Source organism: Callospermophilus lateralis, chromosome 17 (genome assembly GCF_048772815.1).
Source record: "Callospermophilus lateralis isolate mCalLat2 chromosome 17, mCalLat2.hap1, whole genome shotgun sequence".
NCBI lineage: Eukaryota > Metazoa > Chordata > Mammalia > Rodentia > Sciuridae > Callospermophilus > Callospermophilus lateralis.
Window position 1 is genome coordinate 39,410,234 of NC_135321.1, and position 16,326 is coordinate 39,426,559.

At 35.0% G+C, this 16,326-nt stretch overlaps 1 protein-coding gene across 2 annotated transcripts in view; it reads left to right on the forward strand.

Annotated features, from left to right (window-relative positions):
* Positions 1-15,830, forward strand: part of Dsc3 (desmocollin 3) — a 42,792-nt gene extending 26,962 nt beyond the window's left edge. Inside the window, exons 10-16 of one of the 2 annotated variants that reach the window (XM_076836765.2) lie at positions 1,664-1,923; positions 2,033-2,175; positions 4,027-4,251; positions 6,644-6,868; positions 8,885-9,006; positions 13,373-13,627; positions 15,633-15,830. In XM_076836765.2, the coding sequence (XP_076692880.2) occupies positions 1,664-1,923; positions 2,033-2,175; positions 4,027-4,251; positions 6,644-6,868; positions 8,885-9,006; positions 13,373-13,627; positions 15,633-15,830 (1,428 nt within the window). Of the gene's footprint in view, positions 1-1,663; positions 1,924-2,032; positions 2,176-4,026; positions 4,252-6,643; positions 6,869-8,884; positions 9,007-13,372; positions 13,628-15,501; positions 15,529-15,632 lie in introns of those variants that run through there. The other variant, XM_076836766.2, reaches the window with a different exon arrangement.
* The last annotated feature ends 496 nt before the right edge of the window (positions 15,831-16,326 follow it).

The following is a 16,326-nucleotide window of genomic DNA, read 5'->3' on the forward strand; positions in this document are numbered from 1 at the left end:
AAAACAAAAAACACTGCTGGTGGAAGAGAATTTACCTTTTTTCATTAGTCATTGAGATTCGGCCTACCAGATTTCAAATCTTTTGCAGAGTTTTAAGGAACTAAGGTAATATCCAATTTAAGCCTTGAAAAATTACCTGAAGAAACTGTAAGCTTAGCAAGATTTTCTGGATCACATAACTGCCCCCCTACTAGTGCAACATTGCCAACAGTTGCCTTTCCACTCTGCATGGGCCTGCCAGCATCTATAATTTGTTGAGATGTTCATCAGCATCAAAAAGAAAATATTAGCCTTCTTTCCTTCTTGACTTTATAGTTTCTGGGATATTCATAAAAATAAAAAGCTTCACCTATGTTTTATGTATTGTATGATTTAAAAATTTTCTTGATTTCTTAGAGGGTTTATGATTATCAATCTCTCATTCTGTTAATACCTGGTTGTAAGGACAGGTTAAAAACAATTTAATTTATCAGCTTTGATTTTGTTCAATGTTTATCCAGTGGTTGTATTGATAAGCAGAAAGAGAATCAGAGAAAGTGTGTTTTAACTTTACTGTGTGGTGGAAAATAGTGTTTTAAGGGTTTTTCTGGATTTACTACCTAAAAATCAATTACTAAGGTGTTGACTTAAAAATTGACAGAGGCTAGTGAACCAATTAAGCAGCTTAGTTTAGCAGAGGGATTATAGCCAGCTGGTTAAGGAAAAAGACTTGAACCAGAGAACCTGACTTCAGATTCCAGCTCAAACACATACTTTTGGCTTTAGGAAAATCAGTTTCTCTCTCTCTTTTCCAGTTTGCAGCTCTGTAAAATGGGGAGGATGATAATACCTACCCCACGAGAGTATGAGGATTCAGTATATTTATCTTCACTTCTTAGAAAAGGGGTGTGTATTTAACAAGTGCTATTAAGACCCTCATGTTTATTTGACTCCTGTTTCCTCTATCAGAATTTCACTGGAAAAACTATAGACAATGCCAACATATTATTCTCCGATTGTCAAAAACTTAATTTGCATAACTATAGGTAGTAAGGGAACCAACAAAAGGACAAAGTAGACTCCTAGGAAGTAATGAGACCCTGGATGGATTTGATCAAAGAAAAAGCTGCTATGAGATGGCTTAGTTAGAAGCCTTATAGGGAATTAAAGCAGATATTTGGACTATCTCTTCTATCAGACAGAAAATAAAATCATTGTACCTTTTGAGTTTTGTTGAAGTTAATATCTAACTGTAGAAGAATTGTCAACTGCTTGGGCCCCAAGTCAGTGGGAAGCAGTCACAGTTGCTTTTCCCTAGAAAGTTAGGTAACTCCTAAGGCCAGTCTGCTAAATATTGTCTTCATTTTATGGTATTTCCATATTTCAGGACAGTTTTCCTTAGTAAGAAAGAAATATAAGAAAGTTTTCCTTAGTAAGAAAGAAATATAGAATTTCTTTTCTACAATTTTATAAAACTACCTACATAAAGTTTTGGATGAGTCTTACCAAAGGCTTTTTAGCTCAGAATCACCTCTGTCCTTAGGAAGAGATAGAAGTCAATATTGAAAAAAAAAATGTGAGAATGAATTTATTGTTCATATTGACAAAAGTTCACTTGCTATTTGAAATATCAAATGTATTTTACACTGATGTGGATACATCTGTTTTTATTTTTATTTTAAAGCCACTGAATTATGAAGAAAATCATCAAATGATCTTAGAAATTGGAGTAAACAATGAAGTTCCATTTATTAGAGATATTGCAACCAGAGTACCCACCATGAATCGAGCTTTGGTTACTGTTCGTGTGAAGGATCAGGATGAAGGGCCTGAATGTAACCCTCCAGCTCAGTATGTGCGAATTAAAGAAAACTCAGCAGCGGGGTTAAAGGTCAATGGCTATAAGGCATATGACCCTGAAACTAAAAATAGCAATGGCTTAAGGTACAAAGAAATCTGTAACAATTTATTAATAATATTTGTCACAATTGAAATAACTTCTTATTTTAAAACATATCACGATGCCAGAGTTTATTCTTATTTTTTTTAACAGATACAAAAAACTGCATGATCCTAAAGAATGGATCAGCATAGATGAAATTTCCGGATTAATAACAGTTTCCAAAGTCCTGGACAGAGAAGTTATGGCTCCCAGAAATGATGTTTATAATGTTACAGTCCTGGCAATAGACCAAGGTAAAAAAAAATCAAATCAATCTAGTGTTTCATAAAGGAATGGGAGAACAAACTACAATTATTCCTGTGCAGAATTATTTTTGTGATAAGCATATGCAATTCTTAGAAATTATCTTAAAGACTGTTCTTATCTGTCTTAATCATCTAACAAGGTGAAACTGATAGCAACAGAAGCCTATCTCTTATTTATCTGTGTATTCTCAAGATGTATGGCAGGACCTCAACTGCTTATGTGGTTCTCTATGTTAAAGGACAAAGATAAAATTTAAATCTAGAACTAGATGAAACAGACTCATGAGATTCCTCCAGGTCTCTTTGTGTCACTTTAAATTGAGCATTTAAATAGTCCAGGTGATTATTAGGTCAAGATGATCCTTTCCTTGAATTATGTTTCATAAATTATCCTAGAATATCCCAAGTCTGGCTTCATATTAAAATTAAAATGTCAAGGCATAGATATTACCTTAGACTAATTGAATCAGAATATCTGGTTGTGGAGCCTGGGAATCATATATTTTAAAAATTTCCCTGAGTGGTTTAAATACATGATGGGATTAAAACCTAACCAAAGTTAGGATAAATTTATGTAAATGTCTCACTGCTTATTAACATTTGCACCAGGAACTCAGGGAAACAGGATTTGCATTTCAGACATTTATATTTATTATTTGGAGTAATTCTGGTAAAAGATGTGTTAAAACTTTTATCTGATATTATTAACAGCTGTAATTATTTTAAATTATCTGCAGATTTTATTTATTCATGTTCTTATTCACCATGCCTATAATAATCAGAGAGTTTATTTTAAAGAACTCATACATCATTGGAATTGGAGACTACCAGACTAAGTGAAATAAGCCCGTCCTCAAAATCCAAAGGCCAAATGTTCTCTCTGATTTGTGGATGCTAACCCCAAACAAGGGAGATTGAAATAGAAATCCATTGGAATAGACACAGGGAAACAAAGGGAAGGGAGAAGGGTGGGTAATAGGAAAGAGTAGAATTAATTGGTCATAACTTTCCTAGTCTTGTGTTTGTATACACTACCAGGGAAACTCCACATCACATACAATCACAAAAGTGGGGTCCTCAGTAAAATAAGTTATACTGTATGTACATATGTTCTGCCAAAATACATTCTACTGTCATGTAGATGAATGGATAAAAAATGTGGCATTTATACACAATGGAATATTACTCAGCACTAAAAAACAACAAAATTATGGCATTTGCAGGGAAATGGATGGTATTAGAGCAGATTATGCTAAGTGAAGCTAGCCAATCCCTAAAAAACAAATGCAGAATGTCTTCTTTGATATAAGGGGGGCGACTCAAAACAGAGCAGGGAGGAAAAGCATGAGAAGAAGATTACCATTAAATAGGGAGAGGTGCGTGGGAATGGGAGAGAGAAGGGGAATTGCACGGAAGATGGTCTATGATCCTCATTGTTATGCAAAATTACATATAAGATGGTGTGAGGGGGAAGAACAAAGAGAGAGAGAGAAACACTTCACAGTAGATTGGGTAGAAAGAGGGGAGGGGAGGGGTGGGGGGATAGAAGGGTAGCACAATACAATAGACACTAGTATGGTCCTATGTATAAATGTGGCTGTATAACCAATGTGATCCTGAAATCTGTACACGTGGAAAAACAAGATTAAGATTACATACCCCATTTGAATCAAATGTATGATATGTCAAGATCATTGTAATGTTTTGAGCAACTAATAAAAAAATTTTAAAAAAAATTTAAAAATAATTCATATGTCATATATAGATTATAAATGACTTTTTTCCCCCTTAAGAAACCACAAAACAAAAATTCTAAACCTGGTTTCTTCCTCTTCTCAGATGGCAGATCTTGTACTGGAACCCTTGCAGTGAACATTGAAGATGTGAATGACAACCCGCCCCAGTTACTCCAAGATTACCTTGTAGTTTGCAAACCAAAGATGACATACGTTGACATTTCAGCCATCGATCTTGATGAACCTGTCCATGGAGCTCCATTTCATTTCAGCTTGGCAAACACCTCTCCAGAAGTCAATAGAATATGGACTATCAACAAAGTTAATGGTATTTAGTCAAAACTCGTGATTTATATGCTCTGAAATGAAAGAATTACTGGAGGATGGATTTACTTGTTTACTTACACAAAACATAATGCAAAATTGATTTTCAGGAGGTCAAATAATCTTTTACAAATACTGTGTGGTGAGTGTGTTACATATTATAAATAAAATGAAGGGAATCATAACTTTTATGCAAGCAAAATTTACATTTACAAGACAGACAAAATATGTTTTTCAAAACATTGGGCAGCTTATTGTTAAGATAAACTTTCATTGTGTTTTTAAATTAATACCAGTCAGGGGAAAGAGAGAACAGAAGATGTGTAGCTTAAATTGTGAGACAAATATACTGTGGTGTTCTGTACAGGAACATGGTGGAATATGAAAAGGGGCCTTGGCATTGGAACCTCCAAGAGATACCTCCTATGATCACAGTTTTTTTTGGGGGGGTGTAGTCCTCTGTATTTCATTCACATTTCACTCTGTTGTTTTGTTACTATGTCATTTTTTTTTTTTTTTTTGTACCAGGGATTGAATCCAGGTGTGCTTTAACTACTCAGTTTCATCCCCGGCCCTTTTTATATTTTATTTTGAGACAGGGTCTTGCTAAGTTGTTCAGTGCCTCACTAAGTTGTTGAGGCTGACTTTGAACTTTCGATCCTCCTGCCTCAATCTCTGAAGCCGCTAGGATTTGTCGTGCTCTTTTATGCAACTGTACTTTTGGATATTCTGTCCCTTCTTCCTAGAACAACTCCTTTCTTATTTCTTACTTCATATTGATTTGTAATATTTTTGGAGCACCTACTATTAGGAAGTGTTCAAGATCCCAAGGAGGTGTGTGTGTGTGTGTGTATGAATGAATAACAGACGCAATCCCAGCTGGGATGCTCAACCTCTGGGAAGTCTTTCTTGAATTATAAGGAGCAGCACCACAGCCTTATGCTGCCTGCATTATTTCACCTTTCATCTTGTATTGTCACATGGGTTCCTCTGTCCTCTAGCACATGAGTTTCTCACAAGATTTGTAATTCTTTGTTATTTCCAGTACTTAGTCCAGTGCTTAACAGTTCCTAACTGCTTAAAAAGTATTTAATCAATATTTGATTAAGAAGTATTCATAAAAGAAGAAACATACTAGAGGAACAAGTGGATTGTTGTTATTGGAGTCTAGAAGGTTTTTATAGGAATGCTTAGTTTGGGAGGAAATTTTGGTGATGAAGAGTTTTAGGTGCCAGACTGAGGAAACTGACTTTGGACAGTAGGTGACAGCAGGTATGCACTGGAAATGTTCTCAGAAGACAGCGCTGTATCCAGATTTAGGCCCTATGAAGTTGACATTGGTGACAGGAGGACAATTTGAAGAGGGCATAATTGAATGATAAGGAACATCAGAGGCTCCACTTCTGTGAATAAATAAAACATGATGATGGCTCAACTGGAAATCTTGAAGGAGGAGTGGGACTTGAAAGTCTCACTCTAGACATTTATGGTCCTGAAGGCTCCCAAATTAACCCTTGAAGGACTTTAAGATATGAGGTTCTGCCGCAGTCTGGCTGCAGCAAACTAACCAGGGGGTGACGAGGAACCAATGCTATTGGCAAAATGCCAGGGGCCATTCTGACTCGGCTGTGGCTCTCAGCAAGGTTCAGCCAAAACCCTTCAAGTTCTCAGAGTTAGAAATTCCAGATCACGTCTAGTATGTATGTTTTGCTAGTTGGTTATATTTTTAAGTCTGTTATAAAAATTCAAGGAGGTTGTGATTACCAATGAATGTCTGTGGAGTTTTTAAAGTAAGGTATTAAGACCCCGGGAGAAAACTATCACATTAATGAAAACAAACTGTTATGATGTTCATTATCTATTTTTGCATCAGTCTTATAATTAATCTCAGTGACACAATCAGCTTTTTGGTGTTGCAATTACTTCCAGATGTAAGGCATTAATCATGAAAGATCTATTGAGAGCCTTAAAAACTTTCTTTCTCCATAAAGATAAGGAACAGATACCAGAAGGTAAATGGATAAGAGAATGCAAATTCTTTATGTGTGTATGAATTGGTACTAAAGAAAACGGCTTGAGCTGTATATTAAGATTGAAGCTAGCACTGCTAGTTTGCATAGCTAGGAATATTAAATATTGCTGGAAGGCTACTGGGTCATTCCAATGCCAAATTATTTCTTTACGGCCTCCTTCCACAGAGTTACAAGGGGTAACGTGTTAAGTAATAGTATTCCTTGAAAGGGTTGAAGATATTTCTCTATTTGTATTTATTTTCATATGGCTGGCAATCCTAATAATAATGCCTTTTAAAACAAGTGTGGTCAAACAGATGCGAAGGGAAAAATACATGATCATTCGAAAACAACTTTTTTATTTTTTACAAAATTTTCTTACAGATACAGCTGCCCGTCTGTCATACCGGAAAAATGCTGAACTTCAAAAATATATCATTCCTGTTACTGTGAAAGACAGAGCGGGCCAATCTGCAACCCGAAACTTGCGAGTTGATCTCTGTGACTGTACTCACCCCAGTCAGTGTGTCTCAACTTCAAGAAGTGCAGACGTGTCACTTGGAAAATGGGCCATCCTTGCGATATTACTGGGCATAGCACTACTGTTTTGTAAGTATCGTCACTTACTTCATGTTCACATGCACAATAGAAGATCTGAGTGCAGAAATGGGTCTTCAAACAGTCAGCTTGTGCAAGAATCCATCAGATGTGAATCTGAGGTTCCCTTTGTGTTATTATCTGAGTTTGTTTTGAGACCTTACTATGGAAGGAAACATGCTCTTTCTTGAGATAGAAAACTTCATAATGTGGACAGAATCGTTAAATATTTTTTTAGATTGCACTACATCTACTAACATACAGTTTCTATTTCTTGATCCTGGTGTTACCACCTTTTAGGGCTGAAGAGAAGCATCTAAAACTCCTGATATGAGAGTTCACAAAAGCCTTTCATTTCATGTCTTCTTGCCTTTCAGCCAAAGTCATGGGGGAGATGTTCAGATCACAGAAATCTCATCTTGGGTTTATCTTGCAAATTTTGAATTCTATTAGCCTCCCTCATGCCAGCTATATAGTTCTTAATGGCACCATAATTCCCTCTGCTTTTACTTCTGTCCGTGCTCTAGCTTGGATTAGCTCTGTTCTGTGATAGGAGTAGTGCTTAAGAGTGAGATTCTGGATTTATACCCAGCCCTAATTACTCGCAAGCCATAGGTCCTGGGGCAAGTTATGTAACTTTAGTTTTCTAATTTGCAAAAGGGGACAGTTGTAGTAACCTACTGTATGGGGTAGCACTGAGGATTAGCTGAGTTAATTTACCTGAAATGCTTAGAATAGTGTCTGGTAAATCTCTAATAAGTGTTTGTTATTTTTCATCAGCCCAACTATCTTATCTATCTGTAGCATAAATGATATATATTAATATGTAAATATAATTTAATTGGTTCTTTTTAGTTATACAAAATAAATATATATATTGAACATCTACTATATACCAGAAAAAGAGCACTTTCGAGTATGCAAAAGTTGGTACACTTTTTCTATAAAGGACATGAAAGCATATTTTTTAAACTGTGCAGACAGTTTCAATTGTATTTAATCAAATCTGCCCTTGAAATTAAAAGTAGCCATAGGAAATATGTAAATGATGGACATAGTTGTATTCTGATAGAATTTGATACAGATGCTAAAAACTCAAATTACATGTAATTTTCATGTCATTATTATTATTGTTTTTTATTATTTTGTTTTTTTTCCCATCATTTAAAAATATAAAGTCTTAGCCCATCGGTCATACAAAAACATATGGTGGGCTAGATTTGAGGCTATAGCTTTGCCAATCTATTATAGAGTCTTTAAATCATTGTAAAGAGTTGTTGGTATTACTGTTGGTTTTATTATCATATATCATGAATCTTCCATAATTATAGTACAGAACAAAGATTCTAGATAGATAGATGCAAACTAGGTTTAATGATAAAGATAAATGGAGATAAATCTACTCTCAGAATAGAGTCTGTTTTGAGCTTGGTATGCTTGCATATGCCTGTAATCCCAGCAGTTGGGAAGCTGAGGCAGGGAGATTTGCAAGTTCAGAGTCAGCCTCAGCAAAAGTGGGCACTAAGCAACTCAGAGGGACTCTGCCTCTAAATAAAATACAAAATAGGGCTGGGGATAAGGCTCAGTGGTTGAGTATCCCTGAGTTCAATCCCCAATAACCCTCCACCCCCTAAAAAGAAAAGAATCTGTTTTGTCAAGTTTTTACATAGACTAGCCACCCTTTTGGGAATCAGTAAATCTCTTTAATATCTTTGTCTTAAATGAATGTCAGTGATATTTAAATGTGTTACTTAACTCATATGCTTTAATGTGGTGGGCAGAATTCCCTTAAATCAGAAAATTATCAAAGCACATGGATGATCCTTTCAAATTTTAAAATCTAAGCTGAATTGTGGTTTATTAACTTAGGAGGCCAAGATAATTCATGGGAAATTGTGCTTGTTAGTTTCATTTTCTTCTAGTAGCCCCTAAGTTATGAGAAATGAGGAATGACTGTAGTTGTACGTGGTTATTTTATTCTGCATATGTTAAATTAAGGTGTTTTTTTTTTTTTTTTTTTAAACTCAGCTGTATTGCTGACTTTAGTATGTGGAGTTGTTAGTGCCAGAAAAGGGAAAAGTTTCCCTGAAGATTTAGCACAGCAGAACTTAATTATATCGAACACAGAAGCCCCTGGAGATGATAGAGTGGTAAGTAGGTTTTTTGTTTTTGTTTTTGTTTTTGGTGAATCTTTACCTATCTACTAAAGTTTATTTCCTTTAACTCATCCTCATGAAGCTTTTCCAAAATTTAGGGGTTTATTTACATTTCTAATCAGGTCCAATTTTATAAGTATTTGGTTTGTTAGTATTCAAATGTTTCTATAGTAGTATTTATTAAATATATTAAACCAGATTTGTGTTTTAGTTATATTTTTGACTTTATTTATTTATTTTGAGACCTTTGAGTCAAATGAATTGACAGCTTTTTTTAAAAAAAATTCTCTTTTCCATATTTTAAACTGGTGCATTGTATATAGTGGTGGGATTCATTATTATATCTTCCTGTATACACACAATGTAAATCTATAATTTTCTGGAGCTATTTTTTTTCTTTAGTATTATGATTTAAAGCTGATTCTTTAATGTGAATTTATTGTGACAATAATATTTTGGCTGCTCTTTTCAATTACATTTCCAAAGCTTATTCATTTAATCTTATTCTTTGATTATTTTGTAATAAGATTTAAAAAACTTTCTAAAAGTTTTCAAGATAAGTAGAAAAATAATCTGTTTAAAAATTGTGATGGGGGATTTGGACCATTACTGTCACCCTGTTTCCTTAGAGCTGCTTGGTTCTATGCTTATCATTTTGTGGGATAGATATGAAAAAATACTTACAAGGCATGGCTCTTCTTCTGGGAAACAGAATCTACTTGAATGGAAAAGATAAATAAGAATATGACAGTAAACTAGTGTGATAAAACACTGTTGGAATTCAAAGACACCTATAATCTATAAGTATAACGTTTATGGTTTGAATCAACTAGGAAGGCCTGGGAAAAGGGGTGTGGCTTTCATTGTAGCTTAGAGGAGATGGAGAGAATAACTAAAGAGGGGAAAATGGTCTAAAGAATAATAAAGGTGATGGCAATGTCTGGGGACTGTTCCAACAAATTGTAAATAAATTGCTTTGGAATGGAAGAAACCATGTTGGAATAGAGACTTCAGATGAAAGGTTGAAAGGAAGAGGTGGGAGCTGGGATTTTATCACAAGAAAGACTTTATTTTCTTGGTAGGAAGAGTCAGGCCAGACATTTTCAGAGGAGAGTGACATCATGCCAGTCACTTCTGAAATGCTGAGTCAGAAGGAGGATCAAGAGAATAGGAAACCATTTTTTTTCTTTTTTTTTTTGTGTGTGTGTGTTAGGGAAGAAGTTAAGGCTCTAGATCTTCTGAGAATTTAAACATGAGGTAGCACTATTAGGATAATGGAAAAGTGAATTTTAAAGTAGGAATGAAAAAGACATATTTTTGAAGACATAATGTTTAGCTGTTTACTGAATTTGAAGGACAAAGTAAAAAGTATAGATAAAGTGGCAGAGGGTATAGGCAGGAACAATGATGATGGGTGTCATTTTCTATATCTCCAAATGAGGAAGCCTTTCTTATTTACCATGTGACTCTTTACCTCCTTCTCACCATTAAAGCAAAATTATAGCCATGTATGCTTGACATGTCTACTTGCAGAATGCTATTATCATCTCCATAATTGTAAAGTATGTCAGAAAATGGGTTTAGGTGCTAAGTAGCCCTGAGTCATAGTAAGTTCTTATTTTATATGTGAAAATGGAATTGATAAGCTTTACTTAATATTTATTTTTTGCCATTTGATGCTAGAGCTGATGGTATTGATGGGCCACTTTACTATATTTACCTGTTCTCTATTAGGAACACTTTTATTACTATTATTATAATTAGTAGAAGTTGAAGTAGTAGTAGTATTCTGTAAGGTGCTTGGTATCATTCATTCATGCCAGAACATAATTTTAAGCAAATTTTTACAAACTTTAACAACATTTCACAGTGATTACATAAATTCTCATAAGTACAATGAGGAAAGGTGATGATTTTAGTTTTGGATCAGAGTTTTAGTTAAAAGTATTCAGAGGGGTTGAGCGTTGGGTGAAAAATCAGAAAAAAGTAAATCTGGGGAATTATTGACCTGAGTAGGGAGTAGTTGATCCCTGTGAAACTTTGGGAGAAAGCAGATAAATGTGAGCAGGAAGAAAACAGAGAATAGACCCAGTGTCTGGCACTGTGGGGTCAACATCAGCATAGATTTTTGTATATTTTCAGGTCTTTCATTAACTTGGATATGTATTTATTATGACAAAATTTCACCGTCATGGAGATTTTATAGTCAGGAATCAATTTTTTCTTGTAGTGGAATCGGACTGTAGCAGCAATCTAAATATGGGGTAGCACTGCCACCAAATGGCTACTTTTCAATTCTCTTTTTTTATTTTTTTAATTTATTTTTTCCCCAAAGGCAATGAGATAGCATGCATGACTTGTAGATATATTTCAGGTTAGGTAAATCATCTGAACTTGAATATCTTCCAGTTTCATTAAAGACTCTAGACATTAAATAGTAGAAACATTAAATCAATAAGAGGATGGCACAATGGACAGTCTGATTATAGTGAAGGTTCTTGTTGTGACAGTAGCATAATGGTGTCTAGTCAGCTGACACAGCAAGTTACTGCTATAAATAAACCCCTGACCTGTGGCCCAGAGTGCTGGAGTGAAGGTCCAGGGCTAAGTTAATGTTTAATCAATCTCTTTCATTTCAAAGCATTTCCTTGACACTTGGCGAGTTACCCTCCCTCCCTCACTCTCTCATTCTTTTTTTGAAACTAACTTCTGGAAAGAAAAAAAATATACCAGATTCATCTATAACTTTACTTCTTATTTACTCGGTACTTTTTGGGATTTCCTTGACAAAGGTCACCAATGACTACTTTTCCATTTTTTACTTATATCCAATGGGCACATCCTGTATTTTTTAAAAGAGTTTTTAAAAAATGGACACAATATCTTTATTTTATTTACTTTATTTATTTTTATGTGATGCTGAAGATGGAACCCAGTGCCTCCCATGTGCAAGGCAAGCACTCTACCTCTGATCTATAACCCCAGCCCCAATGTCCTGTATTTGAATTAATTCTTATCATGCTCCAAATTTTTAAAAACTCCTTGATCACTCTCTCCTTCTCATAATCCTGTCTGCATGGCTTCAGAGTCCTACTTTTTTAGTTCCCTCTATTATCTCAGTGGTTGTTCCAGACAGATTCTGTCACAGCTGTATTTCTCTTCTCCGTGCTTTGAGACATGATTTTTTCTTGTTAACCCTTTTTAAATTTTGGTCTACAATTTTCTCTGAGTACCTTAATTATTCCTAAGGTTTCAACTATCACCCCAAAATTATGACTCCCAGAATTATGTCTCCAGATTAGGTCTCTCACATGAGCTCTAAGGCTGCATATTTATATGTTCAACTTGAAACTTCATGTGTCTTAAATACATGACTCCAAAAATTGAGTTGCTCACCCTCCTCTTGCCCACAAGTACATTTTTATTTCTGATTTCAGTGAATTGTATTATTATCTAGTTGGCCAAGTAAAAGGAGTCATTCCTGACTCTCCCTTTGCTGCTCATCCATCTAGCCACCAGAACACTCTGTATGGAGTCCATCCACTTTGAGTTCCTCATTATCTGCCTAGGGTTAGGTCCTTATAATTTTTCATGGGGAATAATTCAGTGGCCCATTTGACCTTCATGATATTAATTTGTCTCCATCTAATTTATCTTTTACATTATTGTCTAGAATGATATTTTTAAAATGTGTTTCTGTAATAATTGAAAACACTTCATTGGGTCTCTATAATCTCATTGATAAAGTTGGAATTTTTTTTAGCACATCATGGAGGACTTTTTCTCCTTCATCTCTCTGTGCAATCTTTTTCTCCTTTGGTCCTCTTTCATCTCTCTGTGTGCCTGTCACTCTCTCTCTCTCCTGACTTCATGTGGTAGCCATTCTCAAGTCACTGAAGTTGAGGAACCCTGCAGTAAGTACCCCATTTACCTTTGACTCCAGACTCTTCTAGAGTATTGCATTCTTCCCCAACTCCTACAGGTTTTTAGTCCCTCAGCTCAGAGTTTTCCCAGTCTACTCCACTTATTCTTTCTGGGATTGTGTTTTAATCTTTGACCTCTGTGTTGCTAGCATTTTGTGTTGACCCACACAGCAGAGTAAACACATTCTTAAAAGTCTTATCTTTTTTTTTTTCTTATTAGAATAAAAGCTTCCTGCAGTCACGGAGGGACTATGTCTACTTTTGTATCCCTGTGCCTTTGCACTTATAGTAAATATTGATAAATGTCTGTTGAAAACATGAATGAATACGTAGAAGGTTGAATGAATGTTCTCTCTCCCTTGCCTTCTTGCTACTTTATTTGAAATTCATTTCCTCCCAACACAGATGGTTTTACTTTATTTTGTATTAAATTGTAGTGTTCTGCTAATGGATTCACAGCCCAGACTGCCAACAACTCTAGTCACGGCTTTTGTGGCACCTTGGGATCTGGAATCAGAAATGGAGGGCAGGAGACCATTGAAATGGTGAAAGGACACCAGACCCTGGACTCCTGCCGGGGGGCTGGGCATCATCACACGCTGGATTCCTGCAGGGGAGGACACGTGGAGGTGGACAACTGCAGATACACTTACTCTGAGTGGCACAATTTCACTCAGCCCCGACTTGGAGAAGTGAGTTTCCCAACGTGCTTCAACTTTGAAGTTTAATATGTGTATATTTTTAGAGATTGCTTTTATATATTGTTCCATGTTCTTTCTCTTGCTTTCTCTGGTCATTTTTTAAATAAGCTCTTTGATTTTGTTACATTAGCTACTTAAAAAATCATTTCCTCTGTCATATTCACTTCCATAAAATTAGAGGTCTAGTTCCTTTTATTAAAGTTTTAAATTTAAGTGTTCACTTACGTCATGAATTCTTTTGATATAGAAGAATGGGGAAAATTCTAATTTGTCATGATTCCAAACTTCCCAATTCAAGCATGTATTTCTCTGAGAAAACAAAAATATTTATATGCTATTGAGAATGAAAATGAACATTATTTATATGAAATATTTATTTATTATTTGTTTCTTTAGCTTTTAAGTTTATTCTACATTGACATAATTGTATATTGATATTGGGTATGGTATCTATATATGAGGTAGAATGATAAAATCACCCAAGAAACCTTTTTTTTTTTTTTTGTATGTGTGTATGGTAAAAACATTAGAGATTTGCTCTCCTAGCAATTTCAAAATATTTTTTAAATGTCACCTTTGTATGAAATCTTTTTAGTAGATAAATCACCACACAAAAATGAAGTGTTTTTAATCTAGAAGAAAGCAAGAATGTGAAAGAACAAGGGATTCTCAGTCCACATCAAAATGCCTTAAGAAGATTGTGGAAAATACTAATGCCAATGCTCCACTTGGAAAGGTTCTAATTTAATTGATTTGGCTTCTTTTAAAAAGTTTCTAAGGTGACTTCAATGTTAAGTTAGGGTAGAAAGCCACTGGTCAAATATTTTTGCTGATGTTAAGTTTTTACCTCTTTGAACCTAGGGTACCATTGCCATTGTAGAAAGGACTGGACGCTTAGTCCCTTGGGTGGACGGCAAATGGGCAATATCCTGTGGTAGGGCTGTAGGTTATCATATGTCCATAGCATTTTTAGTTTTTTGTCATTTCAAATGTTAATCCTTTATCTGTTTGAAGACGGATGAATACTCTTGTATTCATGTAAGATCAGGTTGAGAACGAGGAAAGCTTAAGAGTACACACCTGCTAATGAGATTAATGAAAGGTAAGATGAACAAGGTCATGAAGAAAGGCACTTGATAACATCAGCCAACCAAAGGAACATCAGTTTAGAGAAAGGTGGGCATGCAGGTGGGGAAAGGGAGGAAGAACAGAAGTTTGACAGTCTGGCAGACAAGATAGCAATGGGAATAGATATGGTCGACCTCTTTATTACAAAAAATCCAGTTTTTGCAATGTGGTTTATGTTGATTATTGTTAATTTAAGTGTATTATCTTGTGCATTTCTGTATTTTGCCATGTTTTAATTATCTTGGAAATTTGATTCTGAAGTCAATATGGTAATTCTTCCCTACTCTATCACTGCATATAATAGTGATTTTAGTTGACATTTATTGTACAATTATAATATGCTTGGCATAATAAGCGTCTATTTCTTGTGTTATTTTATCATTAATTTTCAAAGTAATCATGTAAGTTGATTACTGTCTTTATTCTCATTTTGGACAAGAGGGAATAGAGACTTAAGGTCTTACTAGTAACTTGTTCAAAGTCATAGTTGGTAAAGCCAGAACTTTAACTCAGAACGAAAGATGTTCTATAGGAAAGTCCTATATATATTGTCTAGGGGAAGTAGCCTGAATGCTAGAATAAAATATAAGGACACATATAATGATAATACTTATATACTTAAATATAGTATTTGTATACATAATCTTTTATTTGTGTGGATTATTAGAAATGTAAAATATATTGACTTTATGATATGGTTATAATATAGACCAATCATGTGCATTTTTTGTGTGTAGGAATCCATTAGAGGACACACTGGTTAAAAATTAAACATGAAAGGTAAATAAAAATAAATTTTATGTTCATATGTTTACGTTGTTTAAAACAATAATACAATCTCTCTCTCTCTCTCTTTTTAATTTTACAGAAGTTGCATGTGTGCAATCAGAATGAAGACCACATGCCATCGCAAGACTATGTCCTCACATATAACTACGAAGGAAGGGGATCTCCAGCTGGTTCTGTAGGTTGCTGCAGTGAAAAACAGGAAGATGATGGACTTGACTTTCTAAATAATTTGGAACCCAAATTTCTTACATTAGCAGAAGCATGCACGAAGAGATAATGTCACAGTGCTGCAATTAGACACGTCCTTGTGAGGCATTCTGGATGTTTCAAAATCAGATATACATGGTCCTGGACTTAACAATGGTTTGACTTACAGGTTTTGTTGTTGTTGTTGTTGTTGTTTTCTTTTTTGACTTTGTGTTAATCTGAAAATGATACAGATTCATGGGACACTGGACTTTGAAATTTGAATCTTGACCTTTTCCCAGTCTGGCAATAGGCTTTATGACACTCTTGTAATGCTGTGCAGCAGCAATGAGCCTCGGCTCCCAGTCAGTCGGGCCATCAGGATGAGAAGCAACTGATGCTTCACAGGGTATTGCGTTGCTAAGCTACGGTGTTTGGTAAATAAGGTGTATCAAATGCATTTTCAGTTTAATGACGTTTTTGGCTTATGACAGTTTTATTGAAACAAACCCCCATCATATGTATAGGAGCATCTGTATATATAATGGATTTTTCTAGATTTTGAATTATATGACTTACCAAGTTTG